Genomic DNA, 23,615 nt, shown 5'->3' with positions numbered 1-23,615 from the left:
CAATAAACATACAAGCCATATATATATATATATATATATTAATTAGATATTATATTGAATTAAAATGAATATATAATCATTAAAATCAGCCACAACACATTTTGGAAGACTAAAATATACTTTCTGCAACCGTGCTGTGCTTCAACACTGAAAAATGAGCCTTGTTTTTCAGATTCCTAAAACACTACCCTAGCACCATTAATATGCAGAGAATAAAGGAAATGATTCCACATAACCAACAATGACTTAAGTGCAATGGAGGGTTTTCTAAAATCAGAAATGTATTGACAGACATTAAAAATCGAATAAACATTCAACAAACCATTCACTCACATTCACATCCTCATTTGAGAAAGTGCATTTGTTTTTTATGAATATGGATTTTTTTTCCATCCCTGAAGATGAAAATGACACATTAAAAGCTTTAGTCTACCATCACAAACACATGGAAAACATTGCAACAGCATAGCTCAAACATCGCAATACTCAGGTTTGTATGTTCACAGCGATGAAATCCAATACAGTTGATTATCAAGGGTAAAAGCAGCATTGAAAAGTGGAGATTTGCCCTGTAATTAGCGGTTTGCTCTCTGGCCACACTGGTGGTCTCTAGCACAGTCAGGCGCTAATTATGCAACCCAATCCGACAGGACAACCTTCAATTAAACAGGAAATAGACCTCATCCCAAAGCGCAACCATAACAGATACACAATTCTCTCCACTTTCTCTCAACGTCCCCTGTTTTTCAGAGAATTTAAATGCTCATGCTGCTGAACTTTATGGTTTTATAATACAGTAAACAAATGTTTTTTCAAGCACACACAGCAATCCGCGCTAATTTGAGTTTGTGTATATACTTGCTGATCAAATAAACACTTATACATGCACACACATGGATAATTGCAGAGTTTTAGGGTGGTCAAATGCAGCAATATCAAATTAGTAAATGAGGCTGGGTTGTGGTGTTCCCTAGCGCGATGCCCCTTTTGTATGATAATCAGCTCTTTGCCCATTTGCATTTAATTCTATTAAAAACACAATTCAGCTCAGAATTAAATGGATAGGGAAATGAGACCTAGAGATACAGAGAAGTCAGCGAGAAGGGAAAATGCTTTCTATATGTGGTAATTCCATTTTTAAATTGGATTTTCAAAGAAAGACTTTCAAAGCTGTTCTATTTGATTTAGTTTTTTTTAAAGTAGTTCACCCAAAAATAAAAAACATGTCATCATTTACTCACTCTTATGTTGTTTCAAAACTGTCATTCTTCCATGGAACACAATAGGGTATATTTTGTTGAATATTCAATGTTGTCAGTGATGCCAAGACCATTGGTTCTTACTTACCGATCCTGACCCCCCCAGTTTGAATATGCAGAATTATTACTTCATTTCAGAATTATTCGATAATTTCAGTGAATAACAACTTAAATTCAAGGATGATCTACTCACAACGCTATCATATGACTTCAGAAGACTCTTTATGATACTTTTATGGTGCTATTTGTCCTTTTTGGAGCTCATTATATCACACTTCATCAGCCATATCACCCTGCAGCTCTTGCCTGGTTGCCTACTAAAGCTAAGTAGGGTTGAGCCTGGCCAGTACCTGGATGGTAGACCTCCTGGGGGAACCTGCAGTAAGCTGCAGGAAGTGGTATTAGTGAGGCCAGTAGGGGGTGCTCACCCTAAGGTCTGTGTGGGTCCTAATGCTGCAGTATAGTGATGGGGACACTATACGGTAAAAAGGCACTGTCCTTTGGATGAGATGTTAAACCAAGGTCCTGACTCTCTGTGATCATTAAAAATCCTAGGACACTTCTCATAAAGAGTAGGGGTGTAATCCTTGTGTCCTGGCCCAAATTCCCCCCATTGGCCCCTATCTATCATGGCCTTGTATTAATCTCCATCCCTGAATTGGCTATATCACTCTACTCTCTCCTCCCCACCAATAGCTGGTGTGGTGGGTGTTCTGGTGCACTATGGCTGCTGTCGCATCATCCCTATGCTATGTAAAGTGCTTTGAGTGCCTAGAAAAGCACTATATAAATGTAAGGAATTATTATTATATGGAAAGGTGCAACTGGAACATTTCCACTTAAGAAAAGTAAGTCAAACTGCCTTAGAGTGATGTCATGGTGAGTAAAAGATAGCAGAATTTTCATTTACATTATTTTCCTGTCCTTTCCATAGTGTTTCTACGGTGTGTTCATCCCATGTGCACATCTGACCCTGGATTTCTCCCACTGAGACACAAAAATAGGATGAATGAGAGAATGAAAGAGTTTGAATGATTGAGACATGGGGGATGGGAGGGATGGGAGATGGAGGGTTCTCTCTTTGTGGTGTCCTTGTGCTCTCACCAAGAGGTACCTAAATATCGCTCTTTCTACATATCAGTTTGTTCTTGAACTGTGTTTCGCTCTCTCTCTCTCTTTATTTCTCTGTCTCAGTCTCTTTCAGCCTCCCAGGCTTTTTCCTCATTGACTTTCTTCTTAAATACACAGACCAAATGCCCCCACAAGGATTGTAAAACCTGAAATCACCTACAGTGTGGGCACTATCAAACAATTTCACAGCCCCAATGGTACAGCTGGCCCTGTCCCTACATAGAGTCCACCTCATGGCATTATTAGACAATTATACAATATTATAGATAGATTTGCTTAACTATGGTGTTTTTTATTTTTTTACACTTATTAGATGTTGCTTCTGTATACACAGACTTTTTAATACTGTACAGAGGTAGCCTAAATTTATAATCACTTTATAGACACTAGACTGATATATCAGTTTTACAGATTAATCATTGTCGATAGTCGCTTTATGGTACAATTGGTAATCTTTTTTCCACTGTTAATCTGTTGCCAGCGCTGGAGGTTTCTGCATTTTTTATAACAGTGGCAGAGGTGAAATAAAAACAATCATTGACACCTCATGGAGATTTGCTGAATCTAAAGCTTTCATTATTGATAATATTCATAAATATTTTTCCCATCACTTTAATGCATATTTTGATTAGATTATTAAGTGTTCTAAATTGAAGTGAGGCCATGCAAAAAAAATGTAAGTACTGTATATGGAAACGTGCTGCCCCAGCACATAGCCTTCACCATATATATATATTAGGGCTGTCAATTGAAGACATTTTTAAATCAAATTAATTACATGGTATGCCGAATTAATCGCAATTAATCGCATATACTGTATAAATATTTGCTAAGAAACCACCTCAAATTAAAATAATTCAGTAATGATTAAATACCTATACATTGTTATATTTAAATAATTATAAATAGTATATATATATATATATTATACAAAATAATAATATAGATAATTAAAATACATCATTGTGGCACACGAGTAAAGCATTAAAAGAGACGGTGACACTTTACAATAAGATTCTATTAGTTAACATTAGTTATCAACATTAGTGAACATGAACTAACAATGAACAATAATTTTACAGCATTTATTAATCTTAGTTAATGTTAATTTCAACATATACTAATACATTTCAAAAGTTTTGTTTGTTAACATTAGTTAATACATTATGAACTAACAGGAACTAACAATCAACAATTGTATTTTTATTAACTAATATTAATAAAGATTAATAAATGCTGTATATATTGTTAAGTTTTTAATTCATGGTACCTAATGCATTAAATAATATTAATGAATGGAACCTTAATGGTTCCATTTAGTGTTACCAAAAAGACAATTAAAAAATTGGCTTTAGTATGCAATATATTGTTTATTTCCATATTATTGAACTTATGTCATCTGCCTATCATTGGCCTACAGTTCACAGCAATCCATTTTGCAATAGAATTCATCAATTATTCCGAGATAGATTTATTATGAGGGCTTGTCTTCAGACGTGTCAATATACACCTGTGCCAAATTTGGGCTTCAGATGCTTTTGGAGTATCTCGGTTGCGTTGTGTCATAAACATACCGTTTTTAGGTCGCCCTGTCAAGTTAAACATAATTTGAAACTTAGAAAAACACATTTTGAGATCCATGCGTTTGTATTTGCACTCCATCAAGCTGTGTTTGAATGCAAGAAAAAGTACCTTCAAGTTTGAATTGCTCAGATGGAAGGAATTTTCCTTCTCATGGTCCAGGGACATTATTAATTGCATTAATTGTATTATTTTTTAGTATAATTAATCGCACTGAATTAACACGTTAAATTGACTGCCCTAATATATATAAATATATATATATATATATATATACACTCACCTAAAGGATTATTAGGAACACCATACTAATACTGTGTTTGACCCCCTTTCGCCTTCAGAACTGCCTTAATTCTACGTGGCATTGATTCAACAAGGTGCTGAAAGCATTCTTTAGAAATGTTGGCCCATATTGATAGGATAGCATCTTGCAGTTGATGGAGATTTGTGGGATGCACATCCAGGGCACGAAGCTCCTGTTCCACCACATCCCAAAGATGCTCTATTGGGTTGAGATCTGGTGACTGTGGGGGCCATTTTAGTACAATGAACTCATTGTCATGTTCAAGAAACCAATTTGAAATGATTCGAGCTTTGTGACATGGTGCATTATCCTGCTGGAAGTAGCCATCAGAGGATGGGTACATGGTGGCCATAAAGGGATGGACATGGTCAGAAACAATGCTCAGGTAGGCCGTGGCATTTAAACGATGCCCAATTGGCACTAAGGGGCCTAAAGTGTGCCAAGAAAACATCCCCCACACCATTACACCACCACCACCAGCCTGCACAGTGGTAACAAGGCATGATGGATCCATGTTCTTATTCTGTTTACGCCAAATTCTGACTCTACCATCTGAATGTCTCAACAGAAATCGAGACTCATCAGACCAGGCAACATTTTTCCAGTCTTCAACTGTCCAATTTTGGTGAGCTCTTGCAAATTGTAGCCTCTTTTTCCTATTTGTAGTGGAGATGAATGGTACCCGGTGGGGTCTTCTGCTGTTGTAGCCCATCCGCCTCAAGGTTGTGCGTGTTGTGGCTTCACAAATGCTTTGCTGCATACCTCGGTTGTAACGAGTGGTTATTTCAGGCAAAGTTGCTCTTCTATCAGCTTGAATCAGTCGGCCCATTCTCCTCTGACCTCTAGCATCAACAAGGCATTTTCAGCCCACAGGACTGCCGCGATACTGGATGTTTTTCCCTTTTCACACCATTCTTTGTAAACCCTAGAAATGGTTGTGCGTGAAAATCCCAGTAACTGAGCAGATTGTGAAATACTCAGACCGGCCCGTCTGGCACCAACAACCATGCCACGCTCCAAATTGCTTAAATCACCTTTCTTTCTCATTCTGACATTCAGTTTGGAGTTCAGGAGATTGTCTTGACCAGGACCACACCCCTAAATGCATTGAAGCAACTGCCATGTGATTGGTTGATTAGATAATTGCATTAATGAGAAATTGAACAGGTGTTCCTAATAATCCTTTAGGTGAGTGTATATACGCGTTATGCGCAAAATCTTTTGGTTGAAAAATATTCAACCAAAATGTATTCATTTTGGACTCTTACAGCTTCTCTGTCTGTCATAGTAAGGAGTGACTAAGATTTTATTTTTTTTTAACATTCAATATATTTTAAAAACTATACTGAATAATCAATTATCTGCCTTTTCCAGCACCTTAGTTATCAATACTGGCAAAATACACTATCTGTCGACCTCTAAAACATGCACAATCATAATTGCAATAAACCTGAAGTGCACTAACTGTCATGACAGAGCTGCTGTAGCTCTGCAGAATCTAAGCAATCTTTGCCAGGTCAACTGCTTTCCTGTGATGTGAAGGAAAGACTTTAGAATGGAACTCAAAAGCAAATGTGAGATGAAAAACGTAATTGCTGAAGCAATTTTGAGGCACTTTCTGCTCACGTTTGGACTCGCATGCTCTACAGGACATGTATCCTAGTCCTTTGCATCGCAAGTGCTTACTTATTGATTTAAAGTGTAAACCTCCAATGTTAGCCCAATCTAGACTCCAGATTTACACTAAGTGACTGCAAACTAGAAAGATAAACATGAACTATTAAAGAACAGTAAAAGCAAAATAAAGAGTAAAGTGTTCTAGTAATATCAGTTTTCACGTACATATTAACTATTGTATTATAACTTAATTCATTATATTTAAAGAGTTGCACATTTTTCTGGAACACAGAGCAAAGAATCAAAGCAAACAGAAGCCTCTGCCAACTGGTAGTGTTGACAGTGGACTGAACGAATCTGAAAGCAGTCTTACTATTGACCAACATTTGCTTTTCAGCAATCAGGCGAAATGTCTTGTTGCTTAATTAATATTCATGAGCAAAGCTGCTAAGTTTTGTATTGGTATATTTTCCTATTTGTTTTGTGTGCACGATACTAATACTCAACTCATGCATGATGCCACTACTTGTCGGTGGGGCTCACCAAGATTTGTGGTACACCACAGTGTGTCTTCTGTGAAAGCTGTAATTATGGGAAATAGGAATGAGAAAGATGGAATAAAGGAGGGTGGAGGTGTGCGGCCCCTCCCGTTAAGAGCCATTTCTATCATATGGAGGAGTGCTATTCTTCTGCTTCATTACTCATCTATATTTCTTCTTCAAGAAAGAGAGAGGGAGAGTAGATGTGCACTAAACAACACCAAAAAATACCAGAAAAATGCAATAAGATGAAGAACAAGAAAATTGCAATGAATGAACATGTTAATGCCAATTTAATAGCATTTACAGAGACCAGACACACACACTTTTAAAACACAAACTACACTTACAAAAAAGTGTTGTGGTGGTGCCATGGTTCAGTGTATTTTGATACTGATGCCATGGGGCTGAATGACTACCATATTCATATACCTATTATGGTCGAAGTAATTTATGTTGTAATTTTTTGTCCTTTGCAAAACAACAAACTGAGAAAAATGACATATAATTTCCCAGGAAAGCTTTTACAGCCTCACATTCAAGAGAGGGGAGGGTGAGCTCTTCTGTACCATATGAAGTTGACAGTTAACCCACTTGTTTTGCTGATGTTAAGGGATTGTTGTCCATGCACCAGGCCTTGAGCTGCCTCATCTCTTTCCTATGAGCTGTCTTATCGTTGTTGATGAGTCCCACATCTGTAGTGTCGTCAGTAAACTTAAAGATGTGATTGACACAGCTGTGGGTCAGGAGTAGCGGTGGCCCTGTTGAGCAACTGTTTTACATTTACATTTATGCATTTGACAGACACTTAAGTTAAGTGCCTTGCTTAAGGACACAATGGTGGTGGCCATGGGGATCAAACCAGTGACCTTCTGATTAACAGTTATGTGCTTTAGCCCACTATGCCACCACCACTCTGAACTATATTTAAAGGAATAGTTCACCCAAAAGCAGGATTTTTTGGTTGTAAAAAAGTGTTCATGTTGTTTCTCCCATGTCTTGCGTTGTTTCAAATCCATATGACTTTCTTTATAGTGTGAAACACAAAAGAAAGTTATTTAGCAGAATGTCCAACCTGCTCTTTTTTTCATATAATCCAGCAACACTCGTGGAATGGGGAAAAACAAGGTATGGTAAAAATGGTAAATGGTCTGCACTTATATAGCGCCTTTTTTAACCTTAGCAGTTACCAAAGTGCTTTACACTGTGTTCCATTCACCCATTCACACACACACTCACACTCATACACCATTGACGGCAGAGCCGCCATGCAAGGTGCAATTGAACCACCAACCCAGTGATTAGTGGCCAACTCGCTCTACCACCTGAGCCACAGCCGCCCCATAGGTATAAAAGATATAAAGGTATAAAACTTTATTTTTCTGCTTTCCACAAGTGTTGCTTGATTTGCTTTTTACTTGTACTTTATTTTTTCCGTGCTGGTTTTGGGAAGTTGCACCACAACAAGTGAATGGGGACCACGGCCAACCTCGGTATTGCTAATCGTATAGAAAAGTTAAATACCACAAATTTAGTTTTTTCTCAAACACAGCTATCATATGGCTTCAGAAGACTTGAAATATAATCGTATGGACTACTTTTATGATACTTTTATGGTGCTTCAGTGTCCTTTTTGAAGCTTGAAAGCTTCATTCATTGTAATTGCATGGATATAATATAATATTAAACATTTCTCCAGTCATACTTGTTTAGAGTGACATGAGGGTGAGTAAATTAGAATGTTTTTCAAGAAATTGTACAACTTCGTTTGACAGCAATGTACAAATTATACACCACTACCCACGTGTCCTTATGCCCCCCCCACACACATCTTTCGTGTCATCCTTGTTAAACTAAATGTGTGTCGAGGCAAAAGTCAAATTAACAATTAATAGTAACTTACCCAGACGGTAAACCTAACCATGATAATAAGTGAAAAAAGCCCTGTTGTGTTGGTGAGATTTTTCCCATTTCTAAACCTAACCATAAAGTGTAACACCTTACCCACACTTAAGAAATAATGATGATAGTAATGTAAATGTTTAGAATATGTGTTTGTGATATTTCGGAATTTGATCCCCAAACCCAACCCCACCACTTACGAATCGCTATTTCCTACTTTTCTTATGAATTATCATAAGTGTTGGTATGCATGAAGTGGGCTGCTTTTTTGGATCTGTCATTAAAACACATCTGTATGACTGTAATGTTGGTCATAAGGGTGTGCAGGTTGGATAAGGTGCTGAATAATTGATTAGCTCATTTCAGTGCTGATATATGAGGTATCTCTCCCTCTGATGGATGACAGTGCAACACAAGAAATACTGGCAAGAAGTACAAGTATGCAATTTTGAAAATGGTTCTATTTTTCAGGGGGAAATAGGGAGGAATATATTTGGAGTGAATAAAAATCCTTTATAGTGTATTAGAATTGTTTGTGATGTACATCGCTGCCATTTGCCAACTCGCACACATTATTGTTGTTGTTCTTAGGATGAAGTTCTACAGCAACAAACAGATGTTTATTCCATCATGTGTTGTTTTTATAACACATACTGAGCAGATTTTGAACAAAGGGAGGGATAATGTATTCATTTACATAGTAATTTCCTAGCCTGATGTAGGCGTCAAATTAAAATGTATATAGTTGCATTATAATTTGCATAATTTGGGAGAACGTGTCTTTGGCAAGGGCAACCTGCTGTCTGTCATTTATCTCTATACTCTGATGGGTTGCAATGAAACTCACACAACTGACAACCGAGTAGCGTATGCTAAAGAGAGCAAGCGAGAAAGTGAGAGGAAAAAGAATTAGTCAAAATATTAAAGTCAAATGAGGAAAGCGACATTACAATGTGAGAAAAAGAAAGTGAAGCCACAAAAGGATGGAAAAAGAGAGGTGTAATCATGAGTCCTGTAGCTCGTGGAGGGGGCGTTTGAATCTGGTCTTTTTGCTGGCGTAGCTGTAATCAGTGCGTTATTGTTGCCAGTGCTCGGCCAGCTGAGCTTGTACCCTGCAGGGGTTTGCAACTTAAGGTTAGCACACTGAGCGATCCTGCTCTATGCCGGCCCTGCAAATTAGCCCTTTTACTTTAGCAGAGCTAGCCTCACTTTCATACTGTACCTCACCTCCTCTATCACACAATGTCTCTATTAACCCTCCCAATCAATGAAAACCTGCAGTACGCTACTACTCTCAGACATCCACTTATGCTAAACCTGTACTAAACTTGAACTTTGTTCCAAACCGGCATACACTCCTACACTCACCCTTTAACTATGAAAAGGCCAGCTGTTCATGCATGTTTCAGAGTCTAACTTAAATCAGCCCCCCCCTTCCCAAAGCTAGCGACATTAAAGCTCTAATGGCAAGACTCACTGTTAGTGGCGTAAGCGGCTAAAACAACTTTTCTGTTGTATAAAATGTAAGACAATAGCTTGCTAACCACATATGTTTTGAAGTGTTTGAAAAAGCATCATAGAACAAGAGAGTATGAAAGCTTGGTAGACTAAGAGGCATTCAGACATGTAGTGATTTGCAGGGACAAAGTGACCAGAAGTCATTCATTTTCAATAGGAGGTGCTGATTTCCAGAATCATGCACATCAGCAACAGTTGGTAAAGTTGAACGAAACCAGAAACCTTTTCCCCCGAGACCAATGATATTAAAATGAATGGGAGAAATTGGAAAGGCCAACGGATGTAGAAAAGGAAGCCCCACCTTACAGGTAAAAGAGCCAATCAACTTCAATAGGACAATGCCGCATTAGCTGAACCAGTCTGAAAATTAGCATTTTTGTAGCGTGATCTGAGCTAAAGTAGCACAATTTATGGTACCATCACTGTCAGATTTTTTTTTATCGTAATCTTGGCCAACCGTATTGGAGATTTTGATCTTTCCCCATTCAAGTAGATAGGAGCTGTAGTTTTATGCCACATGTTTGCATAGAAAATAGCTGCCCATGGCCGCTGAGTGGACCGACTTGTCTTGAAAGGAATTATGACAAAACTTAACTTTATACAAATTAGCAGCAGTGCAATGTGATGAGTACCAATGGGGGTGCAGACTGTAAAGCTCACATGATGAACGGCTACAAGAAACATGTCCTCCAGCGATTTAATTGTTATCATTGTGAATGCCCCTTTAGAGAATTATTAAGTTGTGTAAAGGTATCTAGTGCATTGCTAAGGTGGTTTGCTCATCTTACCTGGTTTAAGCCAGTCTAGCTGGTGTTAAGATGGCTAGTCAGAGTCCTAGTATGATGTCCCACAATGCTGAAAAAACAAACAAACCCCAAAACCATCAAAATATAACAGCCTTATCAGAATGGCCAGGTGGGGAGACCATCTAACCACTGTGTTTTTCAGGGTGAGTGCTCAATGACTTCTTTGTTAATGTGTTTCTTATACATCCGGTTAATTGTTTAAAACACAATTTAATGGTCGGTGAACCGGGTACTGTGGAGGTGATACAGACCTCTAAGGGCGACAAGATGTAGCCCATAAACTGGACTAAACAAACTGTTTTAGAGATTTTGTGGTTTTAACTGACACCTACATTTTGTTGTGTGTAGTTCAGTATTTGTCCCCTGCAAAATGCAAAGTTTCACTAAATGGGACAGATATTGGCATATATAGCAGATGCATTGACGCAAACCTTTTAATACATTGGAATTACAGTTATAAATTACAGTTCATTACATACATACAGTACAATTGTGTCTAGGGATGTGCATGTTAACCATTTGTAATATTCGGCTCTTTATATCCGCTCACAGTTTCTATTGTAAGGAATTAGCATTCATAAGGGAATTATGAATGATTTTCACTCTGAATTTCACTCTAAATCTCACTTCATTTTTCACTGTGAATCTCACTCCAAATCTCACTCTGAATCCAACTCCACTTGTCACTCTGATTTTAACTCTCTTTTTGAATCTCACTCCGCTTTTGAAAATAAATCACACTTCGAACAATTTTTTTCACATTTTGTGTAATCTCATCCACACAAATCCCTGTTTGCTCTCAGAGTGTAAATTTTGTTTCACTTTTTACTATTTCGCTTCACATCTCACTCTGAATCTCGCACCACTTTTCACTCTGAATCTCAGTCCACATCTCACTCTGAATCTCAATCCACATCTCACTCTGAATCTCAATCCACATCTCACTCTGAATCTCAGTCCACATCTCACTCTGAATCTCAGTCCACATCTCACTCTGAATCTCAATCCACATCTCACTCTGAATCTCAGTCCACATCTCACTCTGAATCTCAGTCCACATCTCACTCTGAATCTCAGTCCACATCTCACTCTGAATCTCAATCCACATCTCACTCTGAATCTCAGTCCACATCTCACTCTGAATCTCAGTCCACATCTCACTCTGAATCTCAGTCCACATCTCACTCTGAATCTCGCACCACTTTTCACTCTGAATCTCAATCCACATCTCACTCTGAATCTCAATCCACATCTCACTCTGAATCTCAATCCACATCTCACTCTGAATCTCACTCTGAATCTCAGTCCACATCTCACTCTGAATCTCGCACCACTTTTCACTCTGAATCTCAATCCACATCTCACTCTGAATCTCAATCCACATCTCACTCTGAATCTCAATCCACATCTCACTCTGAATCTCAGTCCACATCTCACTCTGAATCTCAGTCTACATCTCACTCTGAATCTCAATCCACATCTCACTCTGAATCTCAATCCACATCTCACTCTGAATCTCGCACCACTTTTCACTCTGAATCTCAGTCCACATCTCACTCTGAATCTCAGTCCACATCTCACTCTGAATCTCAGTCCACATCTCACTCTGAATCTCAGTCCACATCTCACTCTGAATCTCAATCCACATCTCACTCTGAATCTCAATCCACATCTCACTCTGAATCTCGCACCACTTTTCACTCTGAATCTCAGTCCACATCTCACTCTGAATCTCAGTCCACATCTCACTCTGAATCTCAATCCACATCTCACTCTGAATCTCGCACCACTTTTCACTCTGAATCTCAGTCCACATCTCACTCTGAATCTCAATCCACATCTCACTCTGAATCTCAATCCACATCTCACTCTGAATCTCGCACCACTTTTCACTCTGAATCTCGCACCACTTTTCACTCTGAATCTCAGTCCACATCTCACTCTGAATCTCAATCCACATCTCACTCTGAATCTCAGTCCACATCTCATTCTGAATCTCAGTCCACATCTCACTCTGAATCTCAATCCACATCTCACTCTAAATCTCACTTAACTTTTCACTCTGAATCTCAATCCACATCTCACTCTAAATCTCACTTAACTTTTCACTCTGAATCTCAATCCACATCTCACTTGGATCTTACTCCACTTTTCACTCTGAATTTCACTCATCTTTTCACTCTGAATCTCAGTCCACATCTCACTTGGATCTTACTCCACTTTTCACTCTGAATTTCACTCTATCTTTTCTCTCTGAATCGCACTTCTTTTTGCCCCCACTCTGAATCTCGCTCCACCTTTCATTTTGAATCTTGCTCCACTTTTCACTCTGAATCTCACTCTAATTTTCATTCTGAATCTCAGTCTCGCTTCACTCTGACTTTCAGTCCACTATTCACTCTATATCTTGCTCTCCTTTTTACTATGAATTTCACTTTATATCTCACTTTGAATCAAAATTCTTAAAATTTGTTTTTTTTTTGTGTAATCTATTTAAAAAACACCCATTGCTCTCATTGTGTGAATTTTGCTTCATTTTGTCTCTGTATCTTGCTCCACAGCTCACTCTGAAACACTTTTCCATTGGTGTCGCTGTTCTTATCTAAAATAATTTTTCTTGTGCCACAATGTTTATAAGGTCCAGAAAGCTACAGTAATAATAAGTTGCCTCTTCTCTCTCTCCTCACATCTTTCCCTCTCTCTCCATGTGGATCAGGAATAATCTTCTCTTACATACCACAGTTGAAAGAGGCTGGGGAGTCCCTGCTGTATTTGCAGTTTTTAAATGCTATTAGATATGCCCCTCTCATGTGTTCTTTTTCTCCCTTCATTCTCTTATTTTATACTTCTGTCACTTTTTTATTTCAAGTATTATATTTAATTTCTAAATTAATTGTCAATACAGATCAATGCTTTTTTTGTATAGGGGGTCACTAAAGATTCTGAAATACACAATGTATCATCAGCATCCTATATAGGTCATTCAATAGGTATATTTTTATGGCACTTTTACACTAGACCTTTTGGTGTGCACATGAATGTGTTTGATGTTAGACTTTGGTATGAGCTTTTTTGAAAGCTGTCCATACATGAGTTTGAACTTTAGCATGGAGGAGCTCAGGGCAGTTGAATGTGAGGGAGTGTTATCAAGGCAAACCAAGAGCAAAAGTTAGAATTCACTGTCCACGTCTTCCTTTATTCCTTCTTACCATTCTTTTTCTAATCCTCTTTTCTCTTTTTCTTTTATCTTTCCCTTCTTATACCTCTCATGCTTTCTTCCTCTCCAGTAGTTTATCTGAATCGTTTCTAATCCTTTTTTTTTCAAAGGATGGATATCTGCTGTTTTACTGAAAGAGATAAAGAGTGAGTGCTTGCTGAACTTCTTCCTCTCAGGAAAGATCTGGTTGACTCTTGTGGAAGTTGATGTGTCTCTCTTTCTCACTCTTTTCTTCTCTGCTTCATTTGCCTCAGAGAAGGAGTAGTGCAGTAACTAGAGTAACTAGTAGAGCAGTTTATGTATACGTACAGTATTTAGCATATTATAATCAGGCCCAAACCAATCTGCATGCAGATGTCCTGTCACATCATAGAAAATCTATAATTCATATTTTTCAACTCATTCCCTATCCCTCGCATGTTTGTTTCTTAAATATTTTGGCTAATTTGATGATGCTTTCAGCTACCTATGAAAGTGTATTGTTCTCACTACATTAACACATGGTCCCTTTCTCACAATTCCACAGATATTCCCCTGAAAATCAGCACTTAATGTGCAGAACATTCTGCAGATTCTGTCGGAGTCTGATCATAAGAATGAGTAATGTAGCTGACTATACATAGTCAGTTGAGACTTAAACAGGAGTAACATGAGTTCAAGTGCATTTCTCATTCCCTTATAGTGTTATTGGTTTAGGTTGTGTATGATGCATAAATATGTATATCAATTATTCAAAGATTATTCATATTATGTGAGCATATTATTTCCCCCAAAGTTTCATTACCACAATACACAAAGAATCTCCTTCTTATTACTGTAATGACAAATCAAATAGTATTTATTTATGTTGTACAGTAACAGTAGTACTGTATTTTATTTTAATTACAGTATTACAGTAATGGAAATTGTATAGTAATATACATTGAGAGTAATGCACATAACAATGAATGAGCACATTGCAGTAATGGAGTGTGCTGCCATTATAATAATATTTTAATAAGTACTTCAGTATTTCTAAGCAAAATATAATACCTTTTTTAAATGTATGTGGGACATGTTTTCGTATAATTATAATTCACCTCAATAGATAACTTGCTGATGTACCTATAGGTGAAGTCAAAATATGTTTTGTAGGGATTAGCATTAGGCTTAGGGTTAAAGCATAGGGACAGTCTGAAAATGCTCCTCTGGCTGTTCAGTCTTGAGCTCTGTTTATGTTCTATGGGAGTTTTATGGCACGTGTGTGCTGTGGTGCTGACTGGCAGCATCATGTCTCAGTGATCATCTCTGATGTGTGTAATTTACTGACAGGTAAAATGACAAAGACAAGAGCTGTCACTCACTTGAAATACTGTATGCTGAACCACAGCATTACATAGTGCTCCTCACGCAATTTTCCTCTTGCTTTCTTTCTTGCTTTTTGAATTAATTAATGATGTGTTTCATTGTGTCTTTGTATGTGTTTGTGTACAGAACACTCCAGTGGGAACGTCAGTGTTTATGGTAAACGCAACAGACCCAGATCAGGGCACGGGCGGCAGTGTGCTGTTCTCCTTCCAGCCTCTCTCTCCGTTCTTTGCCATCGACGGGGCCAGAGGAACAGTTACTGTGACCAGAGCACTGGACTATGAGACCACAGCCGCCTATCAGCTCACTGTTAATGCCACGGTTAGAAAATACACACAAACTGTTCTAGATTTATTATGTACATTTATTACTGGAAAACTGACAAACAACTAAATGAATAAGGCAACACCTTAAATTGTGTGGTTTGTTAGGGAGAGGTGCTATTTTGAGTTTTACCAGGCAGATGATTTATATTACGATTTAAGGACGAACTCAACCCATTTGTAGGCACCGAAAAGTCTTTTTGACTTGGGCTTGTAAGTAACCACCTTGCAATCACCCAGAAAACTCTAGCAATGCCCTAGCAACTATTCAGAACACCTTAGCAACCTCATACCAAGGCCATGGCAACCACTCACAGCACGCTGGCATAGTGGTGGCAACTTTTGCATGAGAAAATAATATGTGTTTGTTTGTGTATTTCTCTGTTACAGGACCAGGATAAACGTCGTCCTCTCTCCAGTCTGGCAAATTTGGCGTTTACCATCACTGATGTTCAAGACATGGACCCCATCTTCACCAACCTCCCGTACAGCACTAATATAATGGAGGACGCACCACCAGTCAGTATACAGCACACACACATGCACGCGTGCACACACACACACACACACACACACACACACACACACACGCACACTCATACATATAAATGTGTAATATTTAATAGGTGAATTTAATAAAAACGTCATTCACATTACACACCAAAATCAAAAGAAAAATTATTTTGCATATAGAAAATGAAGCCTTTTTTAAGACCATACATTTTTCTTTTTCTGAAATTGTGACATTTCATGAAAGTGAAACACATTTTCCACCGACATATTCTCATTACCGCTATGAATCGGAACATTTGATTTTAAGTATTTTCGTAATGCCTAATAATTCCATTTATTCTCTGTAGTAATTCTCATTATATTCTTATTGCTAAAATACTATATTTTTATTGTTTTAGATTAAAAAATATATTTACTTGTTGAACAATTATCCATCTATCTATCTATCTATCTATCTATCTATCTATCTATCTATCTATCTATCTATCTATCTATCTATCTATCTATCTATCTGTCTGTCTGTCTGTCTGTCTGTCTGTCTGTCTGTCTATCTATCTATCTATCTATCTATCTATCAATCTCTCTGTCTGTCGTTCTGTCTGTCTGTCTCTCTGTCTGTCTGTCTGTCTCTCTGTCTGTCTGTCTGTCTGTCTGCCTGCCTGCCTGCCTGTCTGTCTGCCTGTCTGTCTGTCTGTGTGTCTGTCTGTCTGTCTGTCTGTCTGTCTGTCTGTCTGTCTGTCTATCTATCTATCTATCTATCTCTCTCTCTGTCTGTCTCTCTGTCTGTCTGTCTGTCTGCCTGCCTGTCTGTCTGTCTGTCTGCCTGTCTGTCTGCCTGCCTCCCTGTCTGTCTGTGTGTCTGCCTGCCTGCCTGCCTGCCTGTCTGTCTGTCTGTCTGTCTGTCTGTCTGTCTATCTATCTATCTATCTATCTATCCATCCATAAAATATTTAAAAATAAATAATTGCCCAACATTTTTATTGGTCCTTCAGATTTCTCATTTCTCATTTTCTCTAAGCGAATTTCAATTAATTTTCTCTTTTGATTTTGGGCTGAGAAATGACCCGTAAATATTCTTGACAGGTTTTGTGAGATTCATCCAGGTATATCTCAAAACCTGTGAGCTGCCTACCTAAAAACATCATAGCAGTTTGGGACATTTGATTTATTTTCTGATCAATAGTTTAAAAGCAGGAATGATAAAATAAAGATTTGTATAAAACATAAAGTCCTCAAGAAATGAGAGGGAGAGACAGATAGAGAGAGACAGTTTGGCTGAAAAATGTATTTGTTCACTAATTAGACAATCATTATGAGAGAAGCAGCCATTATACCTGTGAAATCTCACTGGAATATTCATGTAATTGCAGTGTTAGATTTATACTCTGACCTGCATCTGAGTGAGAGCCCATGAACAGGTCATTCAGACCAAGATTTAAAGATATGATTCACCGCCAGACATTCATTCCTGAGCTAGTTTACTCACTGTGTCAAACACACTGTCACAGGCCTTGTGCATATCTGTCTGTTTATTTCCAAGCATGCGTTTTTGTCTGTGTGGGAAAAACAGTGTCTACTTAATTATCCACTATGGTTTTCTATAGTATACAGTATAGTGTGCTTAAACTGTAGCTTTAAAGGGATATTTCACCCGAAAATGACAATTCTGTAATAATCATGTCCTCTCTTTAATACAATGGCAGTGGATACTGACTCTCTTTAAAGTTTAATAAAGACTCAAAAGTGTCATAAGTTTAGTCCATGCAACTCATGCGTCACATTCCAAATCTTCTGAAGGCATACGCTATGTTTTCGGTGAGATACAGCCCGAAATGTAAGTCCTTTTTCAGTGAAAATCTTGACATCTTTTGCATGTTCATGAGCTTTATGATAGTAGTTTGAGATATTAAGAGCTATTAAAATTCATGTGCGACTTTCACAGAATTTTTACAGAGAAATGACTTAAATTCAGGGTTGTTTCTCACAAAAACATGTCCATATGCATTAGTTACACCCCAGATCTGTAGGCTCTGTTCCTCCTCTTTCCTTACTCTTGTCCATTTGCACGTACATTAACTTTTTACTGTGTCATAAGTGAAGTGTGGTGGCACAGATCTATCAGTTATCTCAGAGCAGTTCAGGAATAAATTGACAGCGAGAGAGAGAAAGCGATGACTTCAGTCAGGCTGTCCTGTCTAAATCAGCCGGTCAGCAACAAGCTCTCAGTGGACATGATTGATTTTGGCATTTAATTTCTTATGTACTGAAGTGTTTCCAGTATAATCTTCCTGGACACAAACAGGCCTTTGTGATTAGAATTAGACACTCCAAACACGTATGCCCTCAATAACGGCACACGTCACACTGGCATGTTCATGTAAAAGAATGTTGACGTGTACACTTAGCCACATGCTGAGCACTTAAACCTTATCTTCCCTCACACACTCGTACACAGATGGAGTGTGTGTCAGCTCAGTGGATGGGCCTCGGGCTAAGTGACTGTGTGGGTGTGGACCTTTCTCAAGGCTGTTGGCATTTACATGCAAACAGATATCAAACGTGCTTTGCTGTCATGGGTCACGTCAAAACAAAGCTCCTTTTACCCTCCCTCCATTTCCATCTCTTGTTCTACCTGAGGTGCATCCATATTGCACATAATAGTGTTGGAGAAGCTGCCAGATTTCAAGCTACTCATAATTTACAGTAGTTTAAATAATAGTTCTCTCGAAAAGGAAAATTCTCTCATCATTTACTCACACTTTTGTCTGAACAAAAAATTGGATTTTTAAAGGATGTTTCATTCTCTGATTTCAGTACAGTGGCAGCTGATAGTGACTCACTTTGAAGCTTAAAAAAGCTTAAAAAAAAGGCTAAATTTGTCCATGCAACTCATGCAACTCAACACAAAAATTACAGTTGTGCAACTTTTTGAAATAATAGTTAGCTACACTGCAATCTACTTACTAAAATATATTCAACTATTTGTTCTGGTCCTCTATTCTGATTGGACGAGCTGTGTTCCAAGAGAGTTTATTTTTAGTATAACAGCACTAAGGCACTTTTTGTATCACCCCATTTGTTTGGGTTTTTAATTTCAGTTAGGGTGACATTTAAAAACTTAGAATAAACACTTATTTATATGACATAAATGTTGACTAAAAACTAAATGTTTTTGTATATATTCATTCCAGTTCAGACATTCCACTGCCTTCTTTTCAGTCAATATCCGGTTAACGCAATTAAAGAACAGATAATAACATTCCTTTTTATTTATTTTTTACGACACTAGGGTGCATGATATACCAGTTGCAGTGTTACCAGATATCTCTAGATAAAAATGGAACTGGTCTGGAAAAACAAGCTCAAAATAAGGGAATTGCCTGTTTCGGTTACGTTCTGCAAATAATTTAATTAGTTTATGTTTTTCGTTTTCATTCCTTGGAACGTTTTTAGTCCCTGACATAAGTATAATGTTTTCATTAAGTGTAAATTTGAAGACTCGTATGTGTCTTTCCTGGGAATTGAACCCCTGATATTGACATTTAGTTGACCTACAGGAACACAACTTCAGTGGGGCCTGTTACTCATGGAGCCAACAAAGAGTTAACAAGGTATAGTTCACCCAAGCATCACTGTTGTTGCTCCAAACTCATATGATTTTATTAATTAAAACTTTAAAATGCAGCTCGATCTTTTGGTACATTTGGAGTTATGCAGCACAACCTGATTGAGGTATCTACTTGGGTAGTAGACAGATCAAGTCAGCTACATATAAAAAAATATTGTTTGATGAAATAAAATAAATAAATAAATAAAATAACATTAATATATGATAAAACCACCTACAGAAAATCATGCCTTAACAGAAAATTAAACTGTAATATATGTAAAGTGTTAGAGTCATAATTGTGTAGTTTGAATAAATGTGATTGTAAATGTGTTATAAAAATCAATAATTAATTAATTGTTTTTAGAAACCAGCGATCAAGCCGAAGGCGACTGTGACAAGCAACACAAAACTCCATAAGATGTTGATTAATGGAAAAAAATAACCTTTGGAGAAACCAGACTCGACTGAAACCAGAGGGCCAGTTCCCCTCTGGCTATCCAATATGAATATAATGGCAATATTAGTTATTTATGTGCAGTGCAAGTCATGGTTTAAAATGAGTAAACTAAGTAAGTATTAAGGGCCAGTGTTTAAACACATATTTTGTATGAACTTTAAGATTAATTACTAATGTCTTTGAAGTCCATCCTGGATTCACTGCAGAAGTTCACAGCTGTCCTTTGTTATTTGGCTGATGAAGGCTTTTGTTGGCAATTAATTGATAGTCTATGTATTCCATTTCAAGAGTGTAGTCCTTCATTAGACCAAGGTGATGCAGGCAGAGATCAATGAGGTGCATCGTAGTTCAACCGTCTGGTCATTTCGGTGAGATCTATCCTCAGTCCAAAGTTCAGGCAGTGGCATATGAAGTATACCATGTCTTATGGTTGGAGTTGGCATCATTTCATCCTTGCACAGGCTGCATTTATTCATCATCATTCAGAGACACATAGCGGTGGAGTCTGACACAAGCAGGGACGGAGCTGGATCTGTCCGGTTTTGGTGACCTCGGGATTCATATCAGGGATGCAGATACAAATAGAATAATATTTCTAGATGCCATTCAATTTATTGCAGAGTTATAGATTATGATAAATGTTTCTTGTTCTGGCAGACCTAACTCAAGCAACCTAATTGTGAGTTGATGGATAAATTAGGTGTATGTCTGGCTGATGAAGACGATGTAACAGCACATCCATCAAGAGTCAAAGTATATTTTAGCGCCTTACTTTTAGAGGTTTTTGGTCCAATAATTAGTTTTGTCAAAATTGAGTAGAATAACATTTCCGGCCATCCAGTCTTTGATTTAATTTATACACTCTGCTAATTTTGAGAATTGTGAAATTTCTCCAGGTTTCGAAGAAATATAAAGTTGGGGTTCATTGGCATAACAGTGGAAACTTATTCCATGATTCCTGATAATATATCTCATATATATATATATATATATATATATATATATATATATATATATATATATATATATATATATATAAGCATATATAAGGAGAAAAGCAGAGGCCCTAAATCTGATCCCTGTGGCACTCCATACTTAACACTGAAATAATTTTATTTTTTTAATTTTTTTATACACATCATTCTTAACATATGACACAATCATAGTTATGATGACAGTGGTCGCTAATTGCTAGTTACCATTGTTTTATTCCCAGTAAAAATGATATTGGTGTCAATGGGATTTTGGCATAAACTATGGTTTCAGGCCATGTTTTGTAAGGTAAGACACAAATGAGCAAATTGAATTGTGTTCTTAGGAGTTAATGTTTTTTTAGATAAAAAATATTTTATGCTGTTGAATCATAATACAGATGAGTGCCACTGTAGGTGAACAAGTCTGATATCTCCCACAGCAAATCACCTGTTTTCATTTCTTTTTTATTTCTATATTAATGTTTGAGATCAATTCAGAATGCTGAAACGTGCTTTACATTAATGGACATCTCATCTGTTTGGTAGAAACTTAGAAATTGGGTCCATGAAAAAAAAAAAAAAGAATATATATATATTTGTTTTTATTATTGGCCCAAGGAAGTTTATTCATTTAATTTTCTTTATCCCAAACAATGAAAGCGAAAGGTGACTGTGTCTGATGTTCTGCCTAACATCTCCTTTTGGGTTTCACAAAAGACAGAAGGTCATACAGATTTGCAACAACACGAGAGTGAGTAAATGATGACAGAAATGTAGTTGTTGGGTGAAAAATCCCTTTTAACATTTTATTTGTCGGTACACTGGATAAAAACTTCAACAGTTTTGGAAATGAAAGTGTGCAGCTAAAAAGGAGCATCACAGTTTACAGTGCACACATCATATACAGCATGCACAATTGTACACTCTATGTGGTGCATGTTCATACAGTCGAACTTGCCAAACAGAAAAAAAAAAAAGTTTGACAAAGGCTAAAACGATTATAAAAACCAGATGTTTGCTGGGAAAATTGGGAGTCTGTGCAACATTGTCGTTGCCGTTTTTTTTCTTTTCTTCAGGGTGACAGTTAAAGGCTTTTTAGGGGCTAACCCAATTTGGCTGTCAAGCGCTTGATCTGAAATTTAGAAATGGTGGAAGAGAAGAGACAGAGGGATGGAGAGAGGACAGAGGCATGAATGAAGAGGTGCAGGGGGCATATTTAAGGAAGAGAGGACAATAGCGAGAGGTAGATAGAGAGTGTGTGAGAGAGAGAGAGAGAGAGAGAGAGAGGTGTGTGCATGATTGAACATTCCACTTGTGTGGAGAATAGCACGCAAATTACTTCAGCCACACTTCATCCCCTGTTCAGTCGCTCACTCCTTACTTCTGTCATCCATTTCTCCCTCCACTTTTTCTCGTGTTCTGTCGGTAAACGTGCTGTAATTGATTGTGTGCTGTAATAGCTGTGGAGCGTTGGCCCAAATGAAGCATAAACAGTTCAAAGACAATATAAGCTGGATCAATGACAGTCACTTTCTCTCTATCTGTTCTCTATTAGCATCTTTACCATTTCTTATTCAGGATCAAAGAGTTTTCTAAATCTCATTTCTGTGTATTTCTCCATTTATGTTTTTTCATGTCTCATTTCATTTATTCGTTCTTGAAGCTGATGTCCCTGTAACGCCATTGTTCACCAGGTCCCTCATGTCTCGTTTTCTGAATATTTTGTACAAATTTAGCTTAAATGGACTGAACAGTTTGAAAACAATAACAATTTTAGAAGTATGCATGAACATGACATGTGGTCTTTCAAGTTTTTATAGGAATAGTTCACCCAAAATGGAAATTCTGTTATTATTTGCTCAACCTCATGTTATTCTAAATCTGTATGCTATTTTTTCTTCTTTATGGAGCTCTAAAGGAGAATATTTGAAGAATCTTTGTTAGCTCTTTTCCATTCGGCAGTTTATAGTCCATAAACCTCTAAATTCCAAAGTCTTTCGAAGCCATATGATAGCTTTGTATTTGAAAAAAGGAATGGTAAGTAAAATAGCTACAGAAATATTCTTCAAAATTACTTATTTTTTTTGTCCCGTGAGGAAACAAATAAATAATGACAGAATTTTCATTTTTGGTGACTGTAACAAGGTAATGGTTGGGAAAGGAGGAGGCAGGAGCCAGCTGAACATTATACATCAAAATATAACTGTCAAAATAATATTCTAATATTACCAGGAAGCCGGTAGCAACTCCTCCTTACCCCGGCGGATGCTCCTTTGGGGTGGATGGTAGTGGCGAGGACTCTACAACGGCGCATCCCTCCTCCTTCCCGGGCTTCGGCAATAATGTAGCAAGCTTAAGGTTGGGAAAGGAGGAGGCGGGAACCGGCTGAACCATCAAAATAATATTAAATTTAAATAAAAAAACACAGCTTCCTGTAGCTCTCTCTCTCTCTCTCTCTCGAACTGCCGCATCTCATTGCACTTATCCCTCTCCTCAGCTGATTAGCCTGATTGGGGG

The 23,615-nt window shown here is 37.6% G+C and overlaps 1 protein-coding gene across 1 annotated transcript in view; it reads left to right on the top strand.

The window, feature by feature from the left end:
• Window positions 1-23,615, top strand: part of cdh23 (cadherin-related 23) — a 326,796-nt gene that overhangs the window by 101,134 nt on the left and 202,047 nt on the right. Inside the window, 2 exon segments of the mRNA XM_052090034.1 lie at window positions 15,348-15,542; window positions 15,935-16,063. Of these exon segments, the coding sequence (XP_051945994.1) occupies window positions 15,348-15,542; window positions 15,935-16,063 (324 nt within the window).

This window comes from Xyrauchen texanus, chromosome 24 (assembly GCF_025860055.1).
Source record: "Xyrauchen texanus isolate HMW12.3.18 chromosome 24, RBS_HiC_50CHRs, whole genome shotgun sequence".
Classification (NCBI taxonomy): domain Eukaryota; kingdom Metazoa; phylum Chordata; class Actinopteri; order Cypriniformes; family Catostomidae; genus Xyrauchen; species Xyrauchen texanus.
This window is presented reverse-complemented; position numbering and strand designations above follow the sequence as displayed.